The 26,463-nt window shown below is 38.1% G+C and overlaps 2 protein-coding genes across 2 annotated transcripts in view; one reads left to right on the forward strand and one right to left on the reverse strand.

The window, feature by feature from the left end:
• atp10a (ATPase phospholipid transporting 10A) overlaps nucleotides 1-14,371 on the forward strand; it is a 34,363-nt gene extending 19,992 nt beyond the window's left edge. Inside the window, exons 11-21 of the mRNA XM_088999847.1 lie at nucleotides 766-869; nucleotides 2,379-2,505; nucleotides 4,230-4,414; nucleotides 6,381-6,726; nucleotides 6,865-6,941; nucleotides 9,584-9,709; nucleotides 9,794-9,994; nucleotides 10,301-10,381; nucleotides 10,496-10,600; nucleotides 11,664-11,851; nucleotides 13,312-14,371. Of these exons, the coding sequence (XP_088855973.1) occupies nucleotides 766-869; nucleotides 2,379-2,505; nucleotides 4,230-4,414; nucleotides 6,381-6,726; nucleotides 6,865-6,941; nucleotides 9,584-9,709; nucleotides 9,794-9,994; nucleotides 10,301-10,381; nucleotides 10,496-10,600; nucleotides 11,664-11,851; nucleotides 13,312-13,519 (1,748 nt within the window). The 3' untranslated portion in view covers nucleotides 13,520-14,371. The remainder of the gene's footprint in view (nucleotides 1-765; nucleotides 870-2,378; nucleotides 2,506-4,229; nucleotides 4,415-6,380; nucleotides 6,727-6,864; nucleotides 6,942-9,583; nucleotides 9,710-9,793; nucleotides 9,995-10,300; nucleotides 10,382-10,495; nucleotides 10,601-11,663; nucleotides 11,852-13,311) is intronic.
• Nucleotides 14,372-17,674: 3,303 nt separating this feature from the next.
• The window catches only part of gabrb3 (gamma-aminobutyric acid type A receptor subunit beta3), a 36,401-nt gene continuing 27,612 nt past the window's right edge, over nucleotides 17,675-26,463 (reverse strand). The window contains exons 7-10 of the mRNA XM_089001765.1: nucleotides 26,234-26,371; nucleotides 25,002-25,154; nucleotides 23,154-23,398; nucleotides 17,675-21,147 (exon numbers count right to left, since the gene is read on the reverse strand). Of these exons, the coding sequence (XP_088857891.1) occupies nucleotides 20,776-21,147; nucleotides 23,154-23,398; nucleotides 25,002-25,154; nucleotides 26,234-26,371 (908 nt within the window). The 3' untranslated portion in view covers nucleotides 17,675-20,775. The remainder of the gene's footprint in view (nucleotides 21,148-23,153; nucleotides 23,399-25,001; nucleotides 25,155-26,233; nucleotides 26,372-26,463) is intronic.

Below are 26,463 nucleotides of genomic sequence, written 5' to 3' on the forward strand. Positions count from 1 at the left end.
TAAATGCTTTTCATTTATTTTATTTTATTTGGTTTCTTTTCATTTATTTTATTTCATTTCTTTTCATTTATTTCTTTTCATTTATGTCTTTTCATTTATTTTATTTTCGTTTATTTCTCTTCATTTATTTTCATTTATTTTATTTTGATTTATTTTATTTTTATTTTCATTTATTTTATTTTCATTTATTTATTTTCATTTATTTACTTATTTATTTATTTACTTTACTTTACTTTATTTATTTATTTACTTTAGTTTGTATGGCAAACATATATATATATATATATATATATATATATATATATATATATATATATATATATATATATATATATATATATATATATATATATATATATATATATATATATATATCCCTATAGTACTATATATAGTACTATATATAGGGCCGAAACTACCAGTAAGACTTTTGTTCGCTGAAGAAGCCTCTTGGATTAAAATTCTCATCAATTTAACGTTCGTAAACGGAAAAGTTCGTAAGCCAAGGGGTTCGTAAACCGAGGTATCACTGTAATTGAGAGGAAATCATATTGGCCGTTGGAACCGTGAAAACGTAGAAGGATCCACATTTATTTTTTTTTTGCGCTAATCGTACAACACGAAATAACGATGAGAAGAATCCCGTGAATGTTGATGAGTTGCTGGCGTTTGAGGTGTCGACGCAGATGGCGGCGGCGAGCACCCGAACGCAGCAGCCCTCTTCTGAAAATCACATCGCTAACTTCTGTCATCCTTGTTTCCAAGGTAACTCCAAAGGAAAACGGCAGAAAAAAATCATCTACCGGACCCAGAACTACCTGAACCAGTATGCGGCTGACGGACTGCGCACACTTTGTATTGCCAAAAAGGTAATTTGGTGAATTTGGAAACTGGAAGCAGATGATCCGCGCCTAGTGTGGAACGATGGCATTCCTCATGACTCAACCCGCCATCTCGGCCGCCATCCCACATGGTTGATTTACACCCGTGCGAAAACCGTCACCACCGTGCCGACACATAAAACATGTCGATGGAAAACTATTTCGGTATTTATTTGGTTGCTCAAGGTCTACGTACTCGTCTCCCATTTTGTCTTTCATAAGAGTACTGGAGCGCTACATTTTTGGAGCTTTTCATTGACGAAAAATAGAAATTATAATATTGCTTTAGAGTGCCTCGTTGTTGGCTAAGCTAACGATTGTACAAATGCGCTCATTGGCCTCACATCTGACAAAATACATATTAAAAAAAAACAAGTAAATTGACCCAATGCTTGATAGTCAAATCAAATACAGAGGCTCCCCTACTTATGAACATTCGAGTTACGAACGACGGTACATACGAACATTTTTTGTAGTAGCGTATATAGTATTCTCTCCAGTTGTACATGTACATATCTTTATAGAGCGTATATTTTATTAAATGTTTATTTTTCCGTACTAACCAGTCCAGGTTACTTATACAAGCCTTAAACACACTTATATAAACCTTAAACATACTTATATAAGCCTTAAACATTCCGTACAAAATATAGCACTGAAGCAACTTACAAACAAATTCACCTTACGAACGACGGTACATACAAACATTTTTCTCATAACACATGTCGTATTCTCTCCAGTTGTACATGTACATACATATCTTTATCGAGCATATATTTTAGTAACATATGTAGTATTCTCTCCAGTTGTACATGTAGATATCTTTATCGAGCATATATTTTATTAAATGTTTATTTTTCAGTACAAACCAATACAAGTTACTTATACTAACATACTCATACAAACCTTAAACATACTTGTGTAAACCTTAAATATACATTCCATACAAAATATAGCACTTAAGCAACTTACGAACAAATTCACCTTACGAACGACGGTACTTACAAACATTTTTCTAGTAACACATGTCGTATTCTCACCAGTTGTACATGTATATACAGTAAAGTCTCGTTATATCGATATTCAAGGGAGTCCGAAAAAATATCGATATAACCGGGACTATCGATATATCCGACCCTGTTTGTGTGTAATTTTCTCCGTGCGTGCATAGAAATAGTATCGATATAACCGGGACTATCGATATATCCAATATCGATATAACGAGACTTTACTGTACATATCTTTATGGAGCATATGTTTGATTAAATGTTTATTTTTCAGTACAAACCAAGACAGGTTACTTATACAAGCCTTAAATATACTTATATAAGCCTTAAATATACATTCCATACAAAATATAGCAACTTACGAATAAATTCAGGTTACGAACGACCGTTCGGAACATATCCCGTTCATAAATTGGGAAGCGTCTGCAGCTCCTTTTACACCCGATAATTTTATTTGCTCGAATTTAAAACACCCCTCCCTACCCGTCAGGTTTTGAGCAAAGAAGAATACGCCTGCTGGCTGCAGCGCCACCTAGAGGCAGAAACGGCCATCCAGGGTCGCGAGGAGCTGCTGTTCGAGTCGGCCTTGCGTCTGGAGACCAACCTTCAGCTCTTGGGTAAATCCGTACTCATTCGAGGGCCGTATTTACCCGAATCAAGGCCACAAAACTGAGTGGAGATGGATGGACCACTTATAATAACATTCATTTATTCATTTATGTATTTATTTATTTGTTTGTTCATTCATTCATTTCTTCATTTGTATTCACGTTTGGCACACCCAAAAAAAAAAATCATAAATAATCAAAGAACATACCTGTCAACCGGCCGTATTTTTTTATTTTATTTTTATTTTGTACGATTTTTGCACATTTTCAGATGTGTACGGCATACAAGTAAATTTGTACGTGAAATGCTAAAATTGTGAAATATAATTTTGAGATACGGGTAACATCTGACTTACGACCAGCCCGACTTACGACCGCCCGTACTTACAACGACGGCCTCCAGACCCTATTTTTAACATTTTTAGAGGGGGGAGGGGGGGGTTGCGAGTCATTTAGCCTCCGAGTCTCTATTCAACATTCTGAATGGATTTCGACTCACGACCATTTCGACTTACGACCGTTTGGTGAAAGTCTAATGTACAGTGAGACCTCAATTTACAAACACCTCAACTTACAAACTTTTTGTCTTACAAACGTCAAATTTATGAAAATTAAACCTTATAACAAGCACTATTTTCATAATACACACCCACCACGGCTGGCGGAGTGATCTTCGGCGGAAGCACACGACCGAACAGCACCAGAGATTAAGTTACCAACAGTCCTTATGGAAGGTGACTCTCCTTCCATAAGCCATCAACGACCATCAAAAAGGTAAATAAAACGTTATTTTACAGCACAGTTTATTTCTTTAATTACAGTCGTCATGTAATGCGCCTCTCTTTCCAAACAGCAATTCCCTTTGACCTTCGACCTCCAACGCCATTGCATCAACCCATAAATGACCACCACAAATGTAAATAAAGTGACTTTATGATACAATGCAGTGTATTTCTTTCATTACAATACAATTGCACATTTATTATACATAGAATAAGGTATGTTGTGCGTAGTTTTAAGGCTTATTTAGTTGAAAAGTATATTTTATGGAAACCCGGGAATGGATTATTCCCATTTTAATGGTTTCCTATGGGAATTTTTTTTTCGAGATACACACTTTTCGCCTTACACACTCTGTCTGGGAACCAATTAAGTTCGTAAGTTGAGGTCTCACTGTATAATGTAATTTATTTTTGGATACAAAAAAAAATGCCACCCACCCCCCCAAAAAAAATCATATTTGAATACAAAACCAATTTATTTATTTATTTATTTATTTATTTATTTATCGATGTATTTATTTATTTGTGTATTTTTGCATGTATTTATTATATCTGTTTATTTATTTATTCATATATTATTCAGCCATTCATTTTTCTATTTGTTTAATTATTTGTGTATTTATTTTTGTTTTTATTATATCTGTTTATTTATTTATTTATTTATTTATTCATATATTTATGTATGCATCCATTTATTGTTCAATTTATTTATTCATATATTTATTCATCCATTTATTTTCCTCTTTAATGATTTGTGTATTTATTTTTGTATGTATTTATTTATTCATATATTTTTGTATTAATCCATTTATTTTTCAATGTATTTATTCATTCACGTATTTATTTATCCATTTATTTTTCAATTTATGTGTATTCATATATTTATCCATTTATTTTTCTATTTATTTATTTGTGTATTTATTCACTGCGGGTGAAATATTTTCCTCACAGGTGCAACGGGAATCGAGGACCGGTTGCAGGACGGCGTGCCCGAAACCATCGACGCCCTACGGAAGGCTGGCTTGCAGATCTGGGTGTTGACGGGCGACAAGCAAGAAACGGCCGTCAACATCGCATACGCCTGCAAGCTGCTGGACCCCGAGGAAGAGATCTTGACTCTCAATGCCGACTCCATGGTGAGCATGGAAAAAAAGTCGTTCAAAGTTGTAAAGAAGAAACATATGGAGATAAAAACATAAAATAAAATGAATACATTTTAAAAAATCTAGTCGGATTGATAACAGTTCCGTTCTGACCAAACGGTCGTATGTCAAAATGGTCGTAAGTCAAAATCCATTCAAAATTTTGAATAGAGACTCGTAGGCTAAAACTCACAAACTCCCCCTCTTTAAATAGTTTCTGGAGGTCGTGGTCGTAAGTATGGGTGGTCGTAAGTCGAGCCGGTTGTATGTCAGATGTTACCTGAATTCACAAAATGTGCATGTCAACAAAAACTGAAAAACCAACAAAAACAACGTTGGAAATCATCATCTAATTTCAATTCAATTTAATTTCAATTCCTTCAAAATATCTAGATATTATATTTACTTTTTGACTTTTTTTTTCCCTTTAACTCATTCACTGCCAGACAATGTGCAAAAATGTGTCCACTTCAGTGCCAGGGTTTTTGTCATTGTCACTCAAATTCCAGGACCCACAGAATATTAATTTTTAGGACGAAGAAGTGAGTTCCAAAGTTTGGGGGCAGAGCAGCTGAAAGCCCTGACCCCCATCGTGCTGAGACGGGCAGGAGGGGGGCACACAGAGGTGGAGGGAGGAATTGTGAGCTGAGGGAACGAGAGGGAATAGAAATTTGAAGGTCACATAGGTAGGGTTTTGTGTGTGAAATGCTGTCATTTTCGTTTGGGCTTCTGAAAAGCAAACCTGTACGTGAATGCAGTCTCCATTTTGTCTCATGCTATTTTGTATAAGTACTTGTGAAGCATCGATGAAAAGGTTTATTCAGCCGTCTTCTGTACCTCTTTGAAGGTGTCGGACGTTTCGCTTCTTATCCAAGATGCTTCTTCAGCGAACTAAAGTCTTACTGGTAGTATCGGCCCTATATATAGTATATACTACTATATATAGTGCCGAAACTACCAGTAAGACTTTAGTCGCTTCTTATCCAAGATGCTTCTTCAGCGAACTAGTCTTACTGGTAGTATCAGCCCTAAATATGTATATATACAGTAAAGTCTCGTTATATCGATATCGGATATATCGATAGTCCCGGTTATATCGATACTATTTCTATGCACGCACGGAGAAAATTACATGCAAACAGGGTCGGATATATCAATAGTCCCGGTTATATCGATATTTTTTCGGACTCCCTTGAATATCGATATAACGAGACTTTACTGTATATATAGGGCCGAAACTACCAGTAAGACTTTAGTCACTTCTTATCCAAGATGCTTCTTCAGCGAACTAAAGTCTTACTGGTAGTATCGGCCCTATATATAGTATATACTACTATATATAGTGCCGAAACTACCAGTAAGACTTTAGTCGCTTCTTATCCAAGATGCTTCTTCAGCGAACTAGTCTTACTGGTAGTATCAGCCCTAAATATGTATATATACAGTAAAGTCTCGTTATATCGATATCGGATATATCGATAGTCCCGGTTATATCGATACTATTTCTATGCACGCACTGAGAAAATTACATGCAAACAGGGTCGGATATATCGATAGTCCCGGTTATATCGATATTTTTTCGGACTCCCTTGAATATCGATATAACGAGACTTTACTGTATATATAGGGCCGAAACTACCAGTAAGACTTTAGTCACTTCTTATCCAAGATGCTTCTTCAGCGAACTAAAGTCTTACTGGTAGTATCGGCCCTATATATATATATATATATATATATATATATATATATATATGTATATATATCCCTACTGTATATAGATAGTACTATATATAGGGCCGAAACTACCAGTAAGACTTTTATTCGCTGAAGAAGCCTCTTGGATAAGAAGCGAAACGTCCGACACCCTGTACGACATAAAGCTTACACAGACGTACTTGTGAAGCAGCATGGTGCTTCTCCAGCTTTTGATCCCGTGCCGTATCTGTCTCTGTTTAACTAGGAGTCTTGTTCCCTGCTCCTCGAGGAGAGTCTACATTACATCCAAGCCAAATTCCTATGCGGCTCATCCAAGACCTTCCATGCAGACTTCACACCTTTCCACATCTATCCATCTCCTCCTTCTTCTCCTCCACACTGGTCATCCTCTCACGCCGCCATCCACCGGTTGGGCCTGGTGATCGACGGCCGCACGCTAGCCTACGCCTTGGACCGTAGCCTGGAGGACAAGTTCCTGGCGGTGGCGCGCAGTTGCCGCTCGGTGCTGTGTTGCAGATCCACGCCGTTGCAGAAGAGCATGGTGGTCAAGCTGGTGCGCAACAAGCTAAAAGTCATGACTCTGGCCATCGGTGAGTAGTGACGGATAACCCTGTTGGATTCTGTCAATTCGCTATTTTTACTATGACATGAGTTGCTTTGAAAAGCGAAAAATGAAGTCATCAAAAATATAGGTGTAGTATTTATTCTATTCTGATCATATTTCCGAGGCGACGGAGCCAATGATGTCAGTATGATCCAGGTAGCTGACGTTGGCGTGGGCATATCGGGACAGGAGGGCATGCAGGTGAGTCCTTCTATGTGTGTGTATGTATATAGATATAGATATAAATATAGATATAGAGATGTAGATTGGTTTAGATGTAGATAGATGTTGATGTAGATGAAGATAGATGAAGATAGATGTAGATAGATATAGGTGTAGATAGGGAGATGTAGAGAATTGTAGATGTTGATAGATGTAGATAGGTGTTGATGTAGATAGATGTTGATGTAGATGAAGATAGATGTAGGTAGATGTAGATAGATGTAGGTGTAGATAGATATGTAGGGAGATGTAGATAATTGTAGATGTTGATAGATGTAGATAGGTGTTGGTGTAGATAGATATTGATGTAGATGTAGGTAGATGTAGATAGGTGTGGATAGATGTAGATAGATGTAGATGTAGATATTTGTTGATGTAGATATAGATAGATGTAGATAGTCTAGATGTAGATGTAGGTAGAAGTAGATAGTTGTTGATGTAGATGTAGATGCAGATAGATGTAGATATATGTAGATGTAGAGAGATGTAGCTGTAGTTAGATGTAGATAGATGTAGATGTACATAGATGTAGATGTAGATATTTGTTGATGTAGATGTAGATATAGATAGATATGGATGTAGATAGTCTAGATGTAGATGTAGGTAGATTTAGATAGTTGTTGATGTAGATGCAGATATATGTAGATATAGATAGATGTAGATAGTCTAGATGTAGATGTAGATAGTTGTTGATGTAGATGCAGATAGATGTAGATATAGGTAGATGTAGAGAGATGTAGCTGTAGTTAGATGTAGATAGATGTAGATGTCGATGGATAAGAGATGTCGATAGATATAGATATAGATGTAGATAGATAGAGATGTAGATAGATTGAGATGTAGATGTATAGAGATGTAGAGGTATAGAGATGTAGATAGATATTGATAAACACACATACATACTGTACATACACCTATATACTCAACCTGGAGATACTGTATGATAGGAGATATTTTGATTTTTTTTTCCCAAGCTTGTGTGTGAAATTAGAATAATTTGCCATTTAATAGCCCTTTCTCGATCTTATTTTTCTTGTTTTGCGTATTGTCCTTTGAGCTGCCATAAGAGCAAAAAATATTAGCATGAAATTCTTCGTTCTGTTTGGAAATTCATTTTCTTCGCTTTTTAGTCAGAAACTCGTGTTCTACTGCATGTTACTACACAAAAAAGGGTTTGGACTGCGGATTATTTCCAGTCGTGGTGCTCGCTGCTATTGTTCAAGGTGGTTGAAGGACGCCTTTAATAGCCGTTAACGGTGTGTTTTACAAAGCTAACGGGGCCCTTTATTTGGTCGACGCTCGTTTACAGTCTTCACATTTATGCTAATAATCACACGGAGGTCACAGTCATAATCATCATCATCATCATCACCATCCCAGAATTCCTGCTTTGCACGCCTTTCCAGGAAGGTGATCTTGCATAGCAATAACAGAGACTCCCAATTAACTCGTGGTTATAGCACATCTGTTAAAAGAGTCCCTTCTGTAACGATGGCGGGCATGGAAGGCGGGGGAGGGTTGCGCCAGATTAATCACCGTTAGCCGCAGGCGCTCTTAAAGGACAACCGACACCATTTTTTTTGTTTCCTAACTGACATCAGAAAAACGTTTTTTTACCATCTAAAATACCCAAAACACGCAGGCGGATATTTTTAGTCAAATGCAAAACACCAATAAAAATGAGTTAAAGTGTCTGAAAAATGCCACAAAATGAGCTCGGAGATGGCGAGTTTCAGAAGGTCCCGCCCCCTTGTTCGTGACGTCACACCAGGACGTCTTACCTTGCTCTAGAATCAAAACAATCGCTTCAGATTCGGAGAAGATGCTTTGTTGTTACTCATCCACTTATGAATATGATTCAAATAGTTCCGAAGAGGAAAGCATAAATGTTTGCAATCGATTAAAGAAGTCCTTCCGTATCAATTCGAGCCTTCAGGACTCCAATGTAGCGTCCCAGAAAATGCACAAGATGGCGCCCAAACACCGTTGGAAATGGGCTGATTTGTCTGCTAGTATCAAATAGTAGTCTTGATATACAGTAAAGTCTCGTTATATCGATATCGGATATATCGATAGTCCCGGTTATATCGATACTATTTCTATGCACGCACGGAGAAAATTACATGCAAACAGGGTCGGATATATCGATAGTCCCGGTTATCTCGATATTTTTTCGGACTCCCTTGAATATCGATATAACGAGACTTTACTGTATATATATATTATTTTTAAATATTTCTGTAAATAGATATATATTTTATAGATGAAAATGAATGAAATATCTGTACAGTGATACCTCAGCTTACAAACTTAATTGGTTCCCGAAAAGTGTGTGTGTTTCCAAACATTAATTTCACATTAGAAACCATTAAAAATGAGAATAATCCGTTTCCAGGTCCCTATAAAAGCCACATTTCTACCACATAAGCCTTAAAACTACACAGAATAAACTTTATTTTATGCATAATAAATGTAGATACACATTTACATGTGTGCAACATTGGAACACAAACAGTGGTGCAACACATAAAGACAGGCCAAAGGGAAAATACATCCAAGCATACATTTTTTTAATCCTCCCTCCAGAGCATGTGTCACGTGATTCGTGTATTGTCTCGTAGGCGGTGATGGCGAGCGATTTTGCCCTGCCGCGTTTCCGCAACCTCCAAAAACTTCTGCTGGTGCACGGCCACTGGTGCTACTCACGGCTGGCCAACATGATCCTCTACTTCTTCTACAAGAACGTCGTACGTCCACGTCACGACGCCAGAATCGCGCATATATCGCGCAACCGTGTGTTGGTTGCCATGATTGTTTGATTGCCGTCTCAGATGTTCGTGGCGCTCATCTTCTGGTATCAGTTCTACTGCGGTTTCTCGGGCTCGGCCATGATCGACCAGTGGTATCTGATCTTCTTCAACTTGATGTTCTCCGCCTTCCCGCAACTCATCACCGGCACGCTCGACAAGGACGTGTCGGCCGAGACGCTGCAGCAACTACCTCAGCTTTACGTCAACGGACAAAACTCGGAGGTGGGTGCCCTTTTTAAGCGATTTTTCATTTTTAAAATAAAGATAAACGTTTTTAATACCATAGCACATTTATTATACATAAAATAAGGTATATTTTGTGTAGTTTTAAGGCTTAGAAAATTAGAAAATTATTTTTTATGGGGACTTGGGAATGGATTATTCTCATTCTAATGGTTTCCTATGGGAAATTTATTTTTGGGTGACACACTTTTCGCCTTACACACTCTTGCCTTCAAGTTGAAAACAAGCCTGTGTGGGTTGAAACACCATTTGTCAATTTTTGTACGTTTTTGTTCACTTTTTAAGGAATACAAGCCATACATGTTCTGGATGAACATGATTGACGCTTTCTACCAAAGTCTGGTCTGCTTCTTCATTCCTTATTTTGTGAGTGTCCCTGGCCGCCAATCTCATTTCTCCATGGTTGACCTTCTTGCCTCTTTAACTCACCCCTCCGTTCCCTGTTTACCCCCCCCCCCCCCCCCCCCACCCACGCCCCAGGCTTACGCCGACTCAGATGTCGACTTGTTTACATGGGGGACCCCCGTTACCACCATTGCTGTGTTCACCATTTTGCTGCATTTAGGAGTGGAGACCAAAACATGGGTGAGAAAACTCAAAAATTGCCACGATCAAGGTTCATCCCATTATTTTTTTTGTGTTACCCATTTCTCTAGTTGAACTTATTTATAATAATAATAATAATAATAATAATAATAATACATTTCATTTATAAGCATTTTTCATAACTCTCAAGGTCACTTCGCGTTCACTCAACCCGGAAGTAATTCAAATGGGTAGAAAATTAGCTAGCTAGCTAATAGATAGCCAATACATAACTAGCTAGATAGCTAGCCAGTCAATTAGAAAAATATACAACTAGTCAGCTACATAACTAGCTAGCTACACTGCTAGCTAACTAGATATATATCTATTAGATAGCTAGCTAGCTAGCTACACAGCTAGCTACACAGCTAGCCACACAGCTAGCTAGATAGATAGATAGATAGCCAGCTAGTAAGCTAGATAGCAAATAGCCTGGGGTTACGCACGACTTCTACATTGGGAAATGGAGTCGCTGACGGTAATAATAATAATAATAATAATAATAATAATAATAATAATAATTAATAATACATTTCTTTTATAAGCGCCTTTCGCGTTCACTCAACCCGGAAGTAACTCAGATGGAAAGCTAGCTAGCTAATAGACAGCTAATAGATGGCTAAGTAACTCAGATAGAAAGATAGCTAGCTAATAGATAGCTAACAGATAGCTAGCTAGGCCTTCACTCAACCCGGATGTAACTCAGATAGAAAGCTAGCTAGCTAATAGACAGCTAATAGATAGCTAAATAAATCTGTAAAATGATAAATAGTTGCGAGACCTGTTGTGGCTCAATACACGTCGATCATTTGCATTTCAACCGTGTGGAATAAATCATTTCATTTATTTTTTTTTTGTTTAAAAATGTCATAAAAATGAGTAGGGATGTCTATCATGAGTAGACCCACAAAAAACCCACAAGGACCCATCCCTCAAAATATACACACAGTTAGCTTCGAATCAGCCATTTTAGGGTCATTGGCTATTTCAAGGTGTCCTTTCGAAAGAACAAACTGCTCCTTCAGCTTCATCACAGCAATCTCAGCAATACCTCTCGTTGCAGACGTGGATGAACTGGCTCTCCATCTGCTTCAGCGTGGCTCTCTTCTTCACGGTGGCGCTATGCTACAACGCCTCATGTCCTACCTGCTACTCCCCTTCCAACCCTTACTGGACCATGCAGAGGTTACTGCAGGACCCCACTTTTTACCTGCTGTGCCTCATCACGCCAGCTGCTGCATTGCTGCCCAGGTACCGACCGATGTATAAAAAAAATCTATCTATATATATATATATATATATATATATATATATATATATATATATATATATATATATATATATATATATATATATATATATATATATATATATATACCACCCGTATTTACAACCACGACTGTCTAATTCTACGCCTGGCACCACAGCACGTACTACAATTTTGGCCAGCCAGCATGTCACACACTCGCACAGCAATCTACTGCGTGACGACACTCAATACAGTAGTTATACAGTGCAGATACCGTCTCGGCAACATCTCCTGTAGTACTGTAGTACACTTCTTCTGGCCGTTAGCAGGAAGAGCAGGATAAGTATAACATTTATAAATGAACTGTACAGTAAACAGTTTTGTATACATTACAGGTACAGTTATACAGTAATAAAAATCGATAATAGATAATAATAATGATAAAAATGAAACAGTACCAAATTATTATATACCAAACTGTAAACAGTTTGGTATATAATAGTATTCGATAGAAAACATTGCATACAAACAACAGATTACACTGTATACTTTCCTGGTCAGGTCGGCCATTTTGAATGGATTTCGACTTACGACCGTTTGACTTGCGACCGTTTTGTCGGAACGGAACCCGTTCGTAACTTGAATGTTACCTGTGTGTGTATGTATGTATGTATGTATGTATGTGTGTGTGTGTGTATATATATATATATATATATATATATATATATATATATATATATATATATATATATATATATATATATATATAGTAAAGTCTCGTTATATCGATATTCAAGGGAGTCCGAAAAAATATCGATATAACCGGGACTATCGATATATCCGAGACTTTACTATATATATATATATATATATACTGTATATATATTTGTGTATATATATACTGTATATATATATTTGTGTGTGTATATATATTTGTGTGTGTATATATATATATACTGTATATATATACTGTATATATATATATTTGTGTATATACAGTAAAGTCTCGTTATATCGATATTCAAGGGAGTCCGAAAAAATATCGATATAACCGGGACTATCGATATATCCGACCCTGTTTGCATGTAATTTTCTCCGTGCGTGCATAGAAATAGTATCGATATAACCGGGACTATCGATATATCCGATATCGATATAACGAGACTTTACTGTATATATATATTGTGTATGTGAATGTGTGTCCTAACTTGTTCAAAAATTGGATAACATTTTCAGGTTTTCAGTGATTTTAAGCTATATAGCATGTAGCATACTATGATCCTTGTGAGTGTTTTCATTTTTTTATTTGCCTGCTTGTTAAATTCCATAAACGGCTGAAAGTTCATCGAGGACGGCAATTTTCCATCTGTGGCTTATCTAACGCTCACCTGTCAAATCAATGTTTTTTTGGATCTCGCGATGTGAAGTCAAAACAAAAACTGAGCAAGCGTGTGCGTTGCAGATATTTCTATCGGGCGTGTCAAGGCACCATCTTTCCCAGCCCGGTGCGAGTGGGGCGGCAGTTGGACCGGCTCCCCGTCAAAGACCCCCGCCGCCCTCGCGAGGAATCGCAACGTCCCGATGCCAGCCTGTCGGTCCGGATCGACCTCCCCACCGGGGGAGGCGTCAAGTACACCAAAAACTCACAGGAAACACTCAGCGTTGGCTAAAGCGCCATTTCTCCCCCTTGCCCCTTTTGTCCAATTTGCACGTTTTTTTTATTCGACTTTTCCAAAGAGCTTCTTTTATAAAGGATGCAAATAGGTACTTTATTTTATCTAATGTTATTTCATAGGAGAAGGGGGTTGAAATAAGAACTGGATGTTCTTTTTAATTACCGGGAAGATATACAGTGATACCTCGCTTTACCAACCCCTTGGCTTACGAACTTTTCGGTTTACGAACTTGAAATTTACGACAATTTTACCTTGGCATACGAACTATTTTTCGGGATACACACGGAGCTGCCACAATTTGTGAAGTGTCGTTTGCGAACGAGCCCGTTCTCCTAACAAGAAAATGGCAGCCGACTGTTTTTGTCCTCTATTCCCCGCCCCCAGTCTTCGGTTAAAGCCTTTGGTCAAAAACGCAGCTGCGAGGGGAGGTGGTTTAAACATGAAAGAGACAGGCAGACAACAGAGAGAGTGAGAAAATGGATAGAAAACAGTGAAATTTGGACGCGTTTCAACTTTGATAGTTCAAAAACAGAGTGTAGACTGCAAGGTTAAAATATCCCATCAACCAGGCTGCACAAATAACAAGCCATCTGTACACATGATGCAAAAAGCTATCAACCCAGCTAAACAGAACGCCATTGATGAGGAACTAGGTAAAATTATCGCAGAGAAAGCACCGACAAGGGATTGTTCCTCAAGATGGTGAAAGAAGAAGGTTACGTTCCTGATCAAGTGTTTAATGCTGATGAAACCGGACACTCCATGCCATCTAGCCATCAACGACCATCACAAAAGTCAATAAAACGACTTTATTATACAGTACACTTTATTTATTTAATTATAATACCATAGCACATTTATTACACGTAAAATAAGGTATATTTGTGTAGTTTTAAGACTTATTCAGGAGAAAATTGTGTTTTATGAGGACCTGGGAACGAATTATTCTCATTTTAATGGTTTCCTATGGGAAAGTAATTTTTGGGATACACATGTGTCGCCTTACACACTATGTCTGGGAACCAATTAAGTTCGTAAGCCAAGGTATCGCTGTATATCTCAGTACTGGTCGTGTCTGAAAAGATGAACTTTTTTTTTTAACACACAAAGTGCTTTGACGCAACAGTGGCCTTGATTGCGTCTTTTGAAGAGAGGGCTTCTTTTCAGTACACGGTGATCTCGGTTCATTGCAGTGTTAGTGCCGCACTGGAAGGAAAAAGAAAAATCCCGAAATGCTGAGGAGAGGGAGTAAGAAAAAAGTCGGAAATTTACTCGACAAAGAAAATGGAGGAAAAAGTCATATAGTCGCAAGAATTTTCTTGTAAAATTCACACCGGCCTTTTCAAAGTCAAATATCAAGAATATAGTTGCCTTATTAAAAAAAGGTAGTTGTTAACCGCTTTCACTTACATTTGTAAATTGAGTAAAAGTCATAAATTACCGTATTTTCCGGTGTATAAGGCGCACCGGAGTATGTTGCAATATCACAACTTTTAAGATGTACAACCCAGAGCTCCTTGAGACACTATGCAAAAAGCTATCCATTGCATCAAGCCATCAACCACCATCACAAAGTTAAATAAAACCACTTTATTATACTGTTATACTTTATTTATTTAACTACAATACCATAGCACATTTATTATACGGAAAATAACTACACACAATATACCGTGTGTAGTTTTAAGGCTTACTTAGTTGAAAATTATGTTTTATGGGGAACTGGGAACGGATTATTCTAATTTTAATAGTTTCCTATGGGAAATTAATGTTTAGAATACACACTTTTTTCACCTTACACACAGTTTCTGGGAACCAATTAAGTTCATTCCCCCGGAGATGGATGGATGGATGGATGGATGGATGGATAGATAGATAGATAGATAGATAGATAGATAGATAGATAGATAGATAGATAGATAGATAGATAGATAGATAGATAGATAGATAGATAGATAGATAGATAGATAGATAGATAGATAGATAGATAGATAGATAGAGCAAATCCAATAGATAGATAGATAGATAGATAGAGCAAATCTAATAGATAGATAGATAGATACCTTGGCTCACGAACTTAATTGGTTCCCAGAAACTGTGTAAGGTGAAAAGTGTGTATTCCAAACATTAATTTCCCATAGGAAACCATTAAAATCAGAATAATCCGTTCCCAGTTCCCCATACATTCCCCAACTAAATAAGCCTTAAAAAAAGTCGTCAGTTAGTTTTAATACACATTTTAAATGGCTAGAAAAATCAAACAATATCAAAAATTATGATAAAAAAATACAATACAATACAATAAACAAATTACAACACGAAAACATAAAGCCGCAAACTGACAAAAGTAAAAAAGAAACAAATTTTACAAATTATAGGGAAAGTCCAATACAAGAATAGTCACATTCAAGGTAAAGAATACATTTTAAATGCTAAATTTTAAAGTTGTTCAATATTTTTAAAAAAAACATCATCTCATTTGTTTTTTATTCTCAGATTGATTCCTCTTCATTTTTTGACTTTAGACAATACAATACATCCTAATTTTTACAGCGCCTTCACAACAGCTGTAACAAAGCGCTTCACATAATAGTCAACACAAAGCAAAATAAAAAACACAACAGGTTGTGTGCATGTACTTTTTTTCTAGTGCGGCACTCACTCATGTCCATGTTGTTCGATCATTTTGCTGGATTTATGCTAACGCTAATGTCTCTTCTGCGCATTCCAGGAAGAAATCCAAAAAGACATTCCAGCCAAATCTTACAGGGACTGACTGATGCTTATTGTTTCATTGTGTTTTAACAGTGTTTACCAAAAGATGCCTTTAAACGCCGCAATTTGCGGCCGGGAGATTTAGCGTAGCTTAGCTTAGCCTCGCTTCATTTAGCAAACACTTCCCAGCTACATTTTCATATTTGTTTCATATCCAAGTAAGCTGGGAATGAAGGCAACTGCCTCATTTAGCAAAAAAAAAAAAGAGTTAAATAATGTTATCTATCTATCTATGTTACGCTTTTACTTGAAAATCTCTAAAAGGTCATTTTTTTTTGCGTTCTTGTTCAGCTGAAAACAAAAAAACGAAAACATTTGACTGGCCAAAGATAAAAAAAGCGAAATGCACTTTGACATTTTCAAACGTTGGTCTACGCCGAACATTTTGTTTGGTCCACAGGAAGAAACGACGTGTATGTTGTATTTTCCACATATGTGCCTTAACACTGGATTAATAAATGTTAGCGTTTGCCCCGTTGAGAAAAGCTGTTTTTGTGTACGTCTGTGTAAGCTCTCAGTCGTACGGGAGTGATCCATCGATGAAAAGGTTTCTTCAGCCGTCATCTGTACTTCTTTGAAGGTGTCGGACGTTTCACTTTTTATCCAAGAGGCTTCGTCAGCAAACTATTTTTTTTGCTGGTAGTTTTGGCCTTATATATATCCCTACTGTCCAGACGTGGCAGTGCCAGACTCTGCTATGACAGCAAAACCCTTCACTAAATCGACACGGTGGGGTGAGGGTTAATTTAGATAATTCCTACAACAGACTATCTATCTATCTATCTATCTATCTATCTATCTATCTATCTATCTATCTATCTATCTATCTATCTATCTATCTATCTATCTATCTATCTATCTATCTATCTATCTATCTATCTATCTATCTATCTATCTCGCTAGCTATATTTATATATGTTTATGTCGATGTGTATATGTTTATGCATACAGGTAACATCCGAGTTACGACCGGGTTCCATTCCGACAAAACGGTTGTAAGTCAAATGGTCGTAAGTCGAAATCCATTCAAAATAGCCGACATGGCGTTTACACATTTTCGATTGATTATTATTATTATTATTATTATTATTACTGTTGTTGTGTAATGATGATCATTTTATGTTACTTCCAGGTTGAGTGAACACTGGTGCGTGTGGCTGCCGCTGCTCACCCACAGAAAAACTGATCCAGTGACTGTAAAGTGTCCTTGAGAGTTTTGAAAGGCGATTATAAATGAAATATATTATTATTATTATTATTATTACCTTTTAGTGCTACACTGCAATGAAACAAATGCTTCAAATATCCCCCACCCCTTAATTTGAAATACTGTTATAAATTATAATATATTATAATGATTATAAATATTTTGATTCATGTCTTCATGCTATCGACGGGTGGGCTGCTACATATCACTTTGTGGCATTTAGAGAAGTACAAGAGCAAACCTTGACACATGAAGATTGAATCGCGCTCACACACACAAAAGGCATCCCTCCCTTGTTGCCTGGCAACTAGTCGCGATCGTCGCCGCCGCCGCCGTCTCTGGCCTTCGGTAAGGTGCTAAGAAACAGCACGAACCGAAACGCATCTCTCATGTAGCATCGCAACAGTGTGTTAGCGGCTAAAGTTAGCCTCCAATAACAGCGCCGCAAGCAAATGGAACACGTTGAAGGGCCCACCGGTGGGATGGAAAAGCGCTTATACACATTGACTATTTCGTCTCTAAACAACAGTACAATTAAAATAACCGTATTACAGTAAAGTCTGGTTATATCGATATCGGATATATCGATATTCCCGGTTATATCGATACTATTTCTATGCACGCACGGAGAAAATTACATGCAAACAGGGTCGGATATATCGATAGTCCCGGTTATATCGATATTTTTTCGGACTCCCTTGAATATCGATATAACGAGACTTTACTGTATTTGTAAAAACAGTCATCGTAGTAGTTATATCAACGACCATCACAAAGGCAAATAAAACCACTTTATTATACAGTACAGTTTATTTCTTTAATTATAATACCATAGCACATTTATTATACATAAAATAAGGTCTATTTTGTGTAGTTTTAAGAACATTAGAAAGTAGAAAATTATGTTTTATGGGGACCTGGGAACGGATTATTCTCATTTTAATGGTTACCTACGGGAAATTAATTTTTGAGATACACACTTAATCAGCCCGTTTCCACAGGCTGATTAATTCCTTACGCGGAACTTTGTCGCCCTCTTCTGCCTCTTTTTGGTGCAACACGAAGTACAGCATAATGGATTGATGTGATGGAAGGACTGCTACAATGTGTCCTTTTTTTTCGGTCAGGGGCATTCCTTCAGTGACGTCACCAACTCAAAAACAAGACCAGTAGAAGTCATTTGAAGCCATTTTACAAATCATGGACACAACTTGTTCGGAGACGTCGGTTGTCCTTTAACGGGATACTAATCGTCGTAACTGTGTTTTAGAATGCAATTTGGTTATCAAGTAATACGGATGATTTTTTTAATTTAGGAAACTACCAAATCAAAACGAGAGAAATTGTCCAAAACAACATCCTCTCGTTGTTACGAGTGGCTTGTTCCAGCATGTTGTGGGCAGGTGGCGTCCACTCCTACGCGTGGCCGTTCGCAGATGGCGGAAAAAAACATTTTTGACAAGAACAGTACACACACACACACACACACACACACAAGCTGGGATTTGTCTGTATGTTTTTATAAAGTCAACACAAAATGAAAACAATGAAAAGTGCAGGTGGTCAGTCAAGGGTGTTGTGGGTGAGCGCAAACGGAAAGTTTATATTAGCATCCGTGCTAACGTCAGTGTGTCAGAATGCAGTAGAGCCTTCTACTGTGAATCATCTGTCCTGACGCTAACACCAAAGATAAATGTTAGCGTGCACCCAAGACTGGTCATCAGCCAATTGACAAACAATCATTTATAGTCAACCTTTTGGATAATTTTGAGACTGTAATTTAAAAAAAAGGATTTTTGACAAGAGAAGCGGTACACGGATCATTGGCCAATCACATACAACAAACAGACAAATGACCATTCATATCCTTAAATCAACCCGAGATGACTTTGGCAAAAGAAACGTGATGCGCCTTGGATTGGTCACCAATTATTCTCAGGGCACATATAGACCAACCAAAAACAGTTAGATTGACACATATGGGCAATTTAGTTTCATGGATTAATTTTAAATGATTGACGGAAGTGGGATTGACCCCGGAATGGTCGGCACTCCATCACAGGGCATACGTATACAAACGACCATTCACACACACACACACCCTTTCTACTATTTATAATAATAATCATCCATTTGATTTCTAAGTGCCTTTCAAAAATCTCAAGGTCACTTTACAGTCACAGGATAAGTTTTTCTGTGGGTGAGCAGCGGCAGCCACACGCGCCAGCGTTCACTCAACCCGGAAGTAACTCAAATAGATAGAAGGCTAGCTAGCTAGCCAATCGATAGCCAACAGATTCCTAGCTAGATAGCCAGCCACTTAGATAGCTAGCTAGCCAGCCAGATAGCTAATAGATAGCAAATTGATAGCCAGCTAGGTAGCTAGCTAGATAGCCAGCCAGGTAGTAATCATAATAATCATGAGAACCATAAAAATATATAATAATAATAACACATTCCATTTCCAAGTGGTATTCAAAACTCCCAAGGCCAATCCACAGCAACAGGACCTTTATTTAGAGACGTTAATTAACCTAAAGTGACTTTTGGCGAGAGATGCGTGATACACCCTGGATTGGTCGCTGTCCGGACATCATTTACTATGAGAAAAACATTACTTGGACCTTAGAGTCTGAAAATGTACTTGGCATCATAGCGACACACACATTCACACACACACACATTCATGCACACATACACACATTCCTGTTTCAAAAGGTTTTGTGAGGTCCGGATAACTCCAGATTAGGAGTGAGGATCACCATTGCTGATAAATTTCGAGAAGAACTAGTGTTACATGTGAACACTAAATGTCACCCCATTTCCCACTTCAACATCTTTAAAAACAAAGCAATAAAAAGTGGACTTGAAACTGAAATAACAGCAGGAGTGAAGACTCTGAATGGGTACATTCAAAGTCCTCACCTCTGTGGTGAATTTGGTTAAAATATCATTTTACTTTTTTGCGGTATGAACTTTTTCCTCTCATTAAACACGCACACACACATAAACACACACACACAGTGAGTAAAAAGTGTGTGTATCCAAGGGAAATGAAAATACACACCAAAAATCATTTTGGGTGAATTTGTGAGGACCTCTCTAAAACTTTAACAGATGCATATATAGACCCTCTCGAATCATTTAGAATGAAAAATTAGTGAGGAGCGGCCAAAAGGTCCTCACTTTTAAAAAAAATGTCCTCACTACGTATGGTATAAAATGTTAGCGGTCCTCACAAGACTAGCCATACAAACACACACCCATGTTAATTAACATAGTAGAGCCAGTAGACAACATTAAAGAATGAAAATGAGAAAGGGAAGATGAAGCGGGACCAGCGGTCAATAGCATTGACGTCCGTCAAATCTGGGATTTTAATCTTCAATTGCGACGATCGCCTCCTCAGGCGGCTCCTCCTCCCGTCCTGGCCGGCGGGTCGCGTAGAGCGCCCGCCGCCGCGCCTGTACTGGACTCCGGAAGTGTTGTCCAGCGAGACGGGGGTGGAGTTAGCCGTGGCGTCGTACAGGCTGCTATTGGTGCTGCTGCGGCTGCTGCTGGTAGTGGTGGTGACGGTGTGGACGCCCACCTCGTTGCGGATCTCCAATGTTGTTAGCAAGATGTTGCCTTGACAGTCGGCCTGGGGAACGCATCCAAATAGTCCTCAAATTGGATAAGACCATATCAATCAATCAATCAATCTATACATCCATCCATTTATCCCTCTGCCCACCTACCTAGCTAGGCAGGCGATCTAGCTTGCTAGGTAGGTAAAACAGACAGATAGCTAGCTAGCTAGCTATAACTATCTTATATATCTCCCGAGCTAGAAATCTATCTTGTCTGTCTGCCGAGCTAGCTACCTAGCTAGTTAGATTGTCAACAATTTTAATGTAGCTAGCTAACTACATAAAGCTATCTATTTCATTAAGCTCGTTAGCTAGCTACATAAAATAGGTAGATAATCTAACTAGCTAGCCAGCTAGAATATCTACCTATTTTATAGGTATAAAATGGGTAGATAATCTAACCAGATAGCTAGCTAGAATATCTATCTATTTTTAAAATAGGTAGATAATCTAACTAGCTAGCTATCTAGAATATCTGCCTAATTTAATGTAACTAGCTACATATCTAGCAACATGAAGCTACCTATTTCATGAAGCTCGTTAGCTAGCTACATAAAATAGGTAGATAATCTAACTAGCTAGCCAGCTAGAATATCTACCTATTTTATAGGTATAAAATGAGTAGATAATCTAACCAAATAGCTAGCTAGAATATCTTTCTATTTTTAAAATATGTACATAATCTAACTAGCTAGCTATCTAGAATATCTGCCTATTTTTATTTAGCTAGCTAGCTATCTAGCAACATGAAGCTACCTATTTCATGAAGCTCGTTAGCTAGCTACATAAAATAGGTAGATAATCTCATTTTATACCTATAAAATAGGTAGATATTCTAGCTGGCTAGCTCGTTAGATTATCTACCTATTTTATAGGTATAAAATGAGTAGATAATCTAACCAAATAGCTAGCTAGAATATCTATCTATTTTTAAAATAGGTAGATAATCTAACTAGCTAGTTACCTCGAATATATACCTATTTTGTAGCTAATTAGCTAGCAAATAAAGCTACCTATTTAATAAAGCTTGCTAGCTAGCTAAATAAAATAGGTGATAATCTAACTAGCTAGCCAGCTAGAATATCTATCTATTTTTAAAATAGGTAGATAATGCATCTAGCTAGCTAGCTAGCTAGCTAGAATATGTACCTATTTTTATATATCTGTTTTTAAAATAGGTAGATAATATATCTAGCTACCTTGCTAGAATATCAATTTTTAAAACAGGTAGATAATCTAACTAGCTAGCTATCTAGAATATCTACCTATTTTTATGTAGCGAGCTAGCTACAATATTTACCTATTTTTATAGGGATAAAGTAGGTAGATAATCTAGCTAGCTAGTTAACTCGAATATATACCTATTTTATCAGTATAAAATAGGTAGATAATCTAACTAGCTGGCTAGCTAGAATATATCCCTATTTTTATGCAGCTAGCTAGCTAGAATATTTACCTATTTTTATAGGTATAAAATAGGGAGATAATCTAACTAGCTAGAATATATATGTATTTTTAAAATAGTTAGATAACGTATCTAGCTAGCTAGCTAGAATATATACATATTTTTAAAATAGGTAGATAATGTATCTAGGTAGCTAGCTAGCTAGCTAGAATATCTCCCTATTTTTATGTAGCTATCTCGCTAGAATATTTACCTATTTTTATAGGTATAGGTAGATAATCTAACTAGCTAGAATATCTACCTATTTTATAGGTATAAAATAAGTAGATAAATTAACAAGCTAGCTAGCTAGAATATATATTTTTAAAATAGGTAGATAATCTAATTAGCTAGCTAGCTAGCTAGAATATGTACCTATTTTTATGGAGCTAGCTAGCTACATCAAATATCTGCCTATTTTTATATAGCTAGCTAGCTACATAAAAACAGGTAGTTATTTATGTAGCTAGCTAGCTACCTAGCTAGAACATCTACCTATTTGATGTAACTAGCTATCTCATCTTGGTTTCTATTCATCCATCCAGCCCTCCATTTAAAGATGGAGATCTTCACCTTTGGACGGTCAAAAGCGGCGCGGTCATTGTTGGCCTTCTGCGCCCGCTCGGCTAGCTTCTTCTGCATGCGCGGCCCGCGCCCGAAGAAGATGTAGTTGACGAAGGCGTACTCCAGCAGGGCCAGGAAGACGAAGACGAAGCATCCCATCAGGTACATGTCGATGGCCTTGACGTACGGGATCTTGGGTAGCGTCTCCCTCAGGTGCGTGTTGATGGTGGTCATGGTCAGCACCGTGGTGATGCCTGCCGGCGCAAATCGGTTGAGCTCTGTTGAGCTAGCTGACTCTTCCTTAACCGCTAATTCAAGACATGCTAACAATGAGGACTAGCCAAAAATGTCCATAGGTGTGACCCACAACAATCTCCTCTGTACAAATTGGAACATTTCTCAAGTGATGCTACATGTTTTTTTCTTTTAGATTTCTATTCGCTATCTAACTAGCTACCTAGCTAGCTATTTATTTGCTATCCATGTGCTATCTATTTGCTATATAACTAGCTGGCTAACTAACTAGCTATCTATTTGCTATCTATTCGCTATCTATCTGGCTACCCAGCCAGCTATCCATTCGCTATCTAACTAGCTAGCTAGCTAACTTTCTATCTATTTGAGTTATTCCGCATTGAGTGAACACTGGCGCGTGTGGCTGCCGCTGCTCACCCACAGAAAAACTTCCTCCTGTGACTGTAAAGTGACCTTGAGAGTTTTGAAAGGCTGGCTACATAGTTAGCTATGTAGCTGGCTACTTAGCTCGCTATCTATTTGCTATCTATTCACTCGCTGGCTACCTAACTATGTATGTTTTTACTCTCTATTCGCTATCTAACTAGCTAGCTAGCTATCTATTAGTTATCTATTAGCTAGATAGCTAGCTTTCTATCTATTTGAGTTATTCCGCGTTGCGTGAACACTGGCGCGTGTGGCTGCCGCTGCTCACCCGCAGAAAAACTTCCTCCTGTGACTGTAAAGTGACATTGAGAGTTTTGAAAGGCTGGCTACCTAGCTAGCTATGTAGCTGACTACTTAGCTAGCTATCTATTTGCTATCTATTCACTATCTGGCTAGCTAGCTGGCTACGTAACTATGTATGTTTTTACTCTCTATTCGCTATCTAGCTAGCTAGCTATCTAACAGTTATCTATTAGCTAGCTATCTTTCTATCTATTTGAGTTATTCCGCGTTGCGTGAACACTGGCGCGTGTGGCTGCCGCTGCTCACCCGCAAAAAAACTGATTCTGTGACTGTAAAGTGACATTGAGAGTTTTGAAAGGCTGGCTACCTAGCTAGCTATGTAGCTGGCTACTTAGCTAGCTATCTATTTGCTATCTGACTAGCTAGCTGGCTACCTAACTATGTATCTTTTTACTATCTATTCGCTAACTAACTAGCTATCTGGCTACCTAGCTAGCTATCTATTTGCTATACATTTGCTATCTATTCGCTATCTAACTAGCTGGCTACCTAACTAGCTATCTATTTGCTATCTATTCGCTACCTAGCTAGCTATCTATTCGCTATCTAACTAGCTAGCTAGCTAGCTTTCTATCTATTTGAGTTATTCCGCGTCTGGAGTACTCCGTCTGGAGTACTGTTGTGTTAGCGGGCCTGAAATGTAGCGCTTGAACATTGCGTTGCGGGGGAGGGGAGCGGAGAGCCGCGTGAGTTCTTGCCATCGATTGCCGAAACAAGAACAGTGGAGAAAGATTGACACAGAATAAAGCAGCAGTATGAAATAATAATTGAGTATGATTTGGACTGACTCTGTAATGTCGGCCATTTTGTGTTTTCGTTTTCCGCTACGGTACTAATGTTGTTGTTATATTGCTGTTAGCGTTTAGCGTTGACCTAAAGCGACTCTGGCGGCCGAGGCGTCGTAGTTGATCCAGAAGGAGACCCAGGAGAGGATGGTGATCAGGATGGAGGGCATGTACGTCTGCAGGATGAAGTAGCCGATGTTCCTTTTCAGTTTGAAGCTCAGAGACAGTCGAGGGTAGGCACCTGGACCACACACACACACAAAAAAAAAAATCAATAATATCGATTATTATGTTTGTTCTTGCCATGACAATGTTTCATCCCCTCCAAATATTCCATCTAGAGCACGGGTGTCAAAGTCAAGGCTCGGGGGCCAAATCTGGCCTGCAATATAATTTAATTCGGCCCGCGAAAGCATATCGAATTTGGTAGATGTCATGCTCATTTATCGAGCTAGCTAGCGAGTAACGTAATCTCTCATATCACAGGTGTCAAAGTCAAGGCCCGGGGGCCAAATCTGGCCTTCCGCATCATTTTATTTGCCCAGCAAAAGCAAATCAAACTTGTCCAATTCCATGCTCATCTATTGAGCTAGCGAGTGAGCTAGTTTGCTTTCTTTCTATTCAGCTAGCTGGCTAATCCCTGACATCACTGGTGTCAAAGTGAAGGAAAAATTAAAATCTGAAGTTAATAATAATAATAATAATAATACATTTCAATTATAAGCACCTTTCAAAACTCAAGGTCACTTTACAGTCACGGGATACGTTTTTCTGCGGGTGAGCAGCGACAGCCACACGTGCCAGCGTTCACTCAACCCGGAAGTAACTCAAATAGATAGAAAGCTAGCTAGCTAGCCAATCGATAGCCAACAGATGCCTAGCTAGATAGCCAGCCAGCTAGATAGTGAATAGATTGCTAGCTAGATAGTGAATAACTAGATAGCCAATCAATAGCCAACAGATACCTACCTAGATACCCAGCTAGCTAGATAGCCAGCCAGATAGATAGTGAATAGATAGCTCGCTAGATATCTAGCTAGCCAGCCTTATAGCTAATAGATAGCAAATAGCTAACAAATGGTAATAATAATAATAATAATAATAATAATAACTTATTGTGGTTGATACACGAAATTTTAGTTTGGACATTAGCAAGCATGATGGGATGTAACACGCTTGATTTGCTTTAGCGGGCCGAATAAAATAATGCGACGGGCCAAATTTGGCCCTCGGGCCTTGACTTTGACACCTGTGATCTATATGGTCTGATTTGTGACGTGAGTTATCCATATACAACAGATAAAATTGTATATTTCTTACCGGTGGAAAAGACCACGTTCCTCGAAACCAGCTTGTAGTCCACGATGGAGAACTGCGGCAGCTCAATGCGCGTCACCCCCGTCACGGCCGTATCGCCTCCTTTCCAGTAGAACTCGATGTCGTCCGTCGTGTATCCGTCTGTCACGTCATGTAAAAAAATAATAATCATATTTTCTGGTGTATAAGGCGCACCCAAAAGCCTTGATTTGTATCCTTACACGCAGGTGCGC

Source organism: Hippocampus bargibanti, linkage group LG07 (assembly GCF_051943395.1).
Source record: "Hippocampus bargibanti isolate YZ-2025 linkage group LG07, ASM5194339v1, whole genome shotgun sequence".
Lineage (NCBI taxonomy): Eukaryota > Metazoa > Chordata > Actinopteri > Syngnathiformes > Syngnathidae > Hippocampus > Hippocampus bargibanti.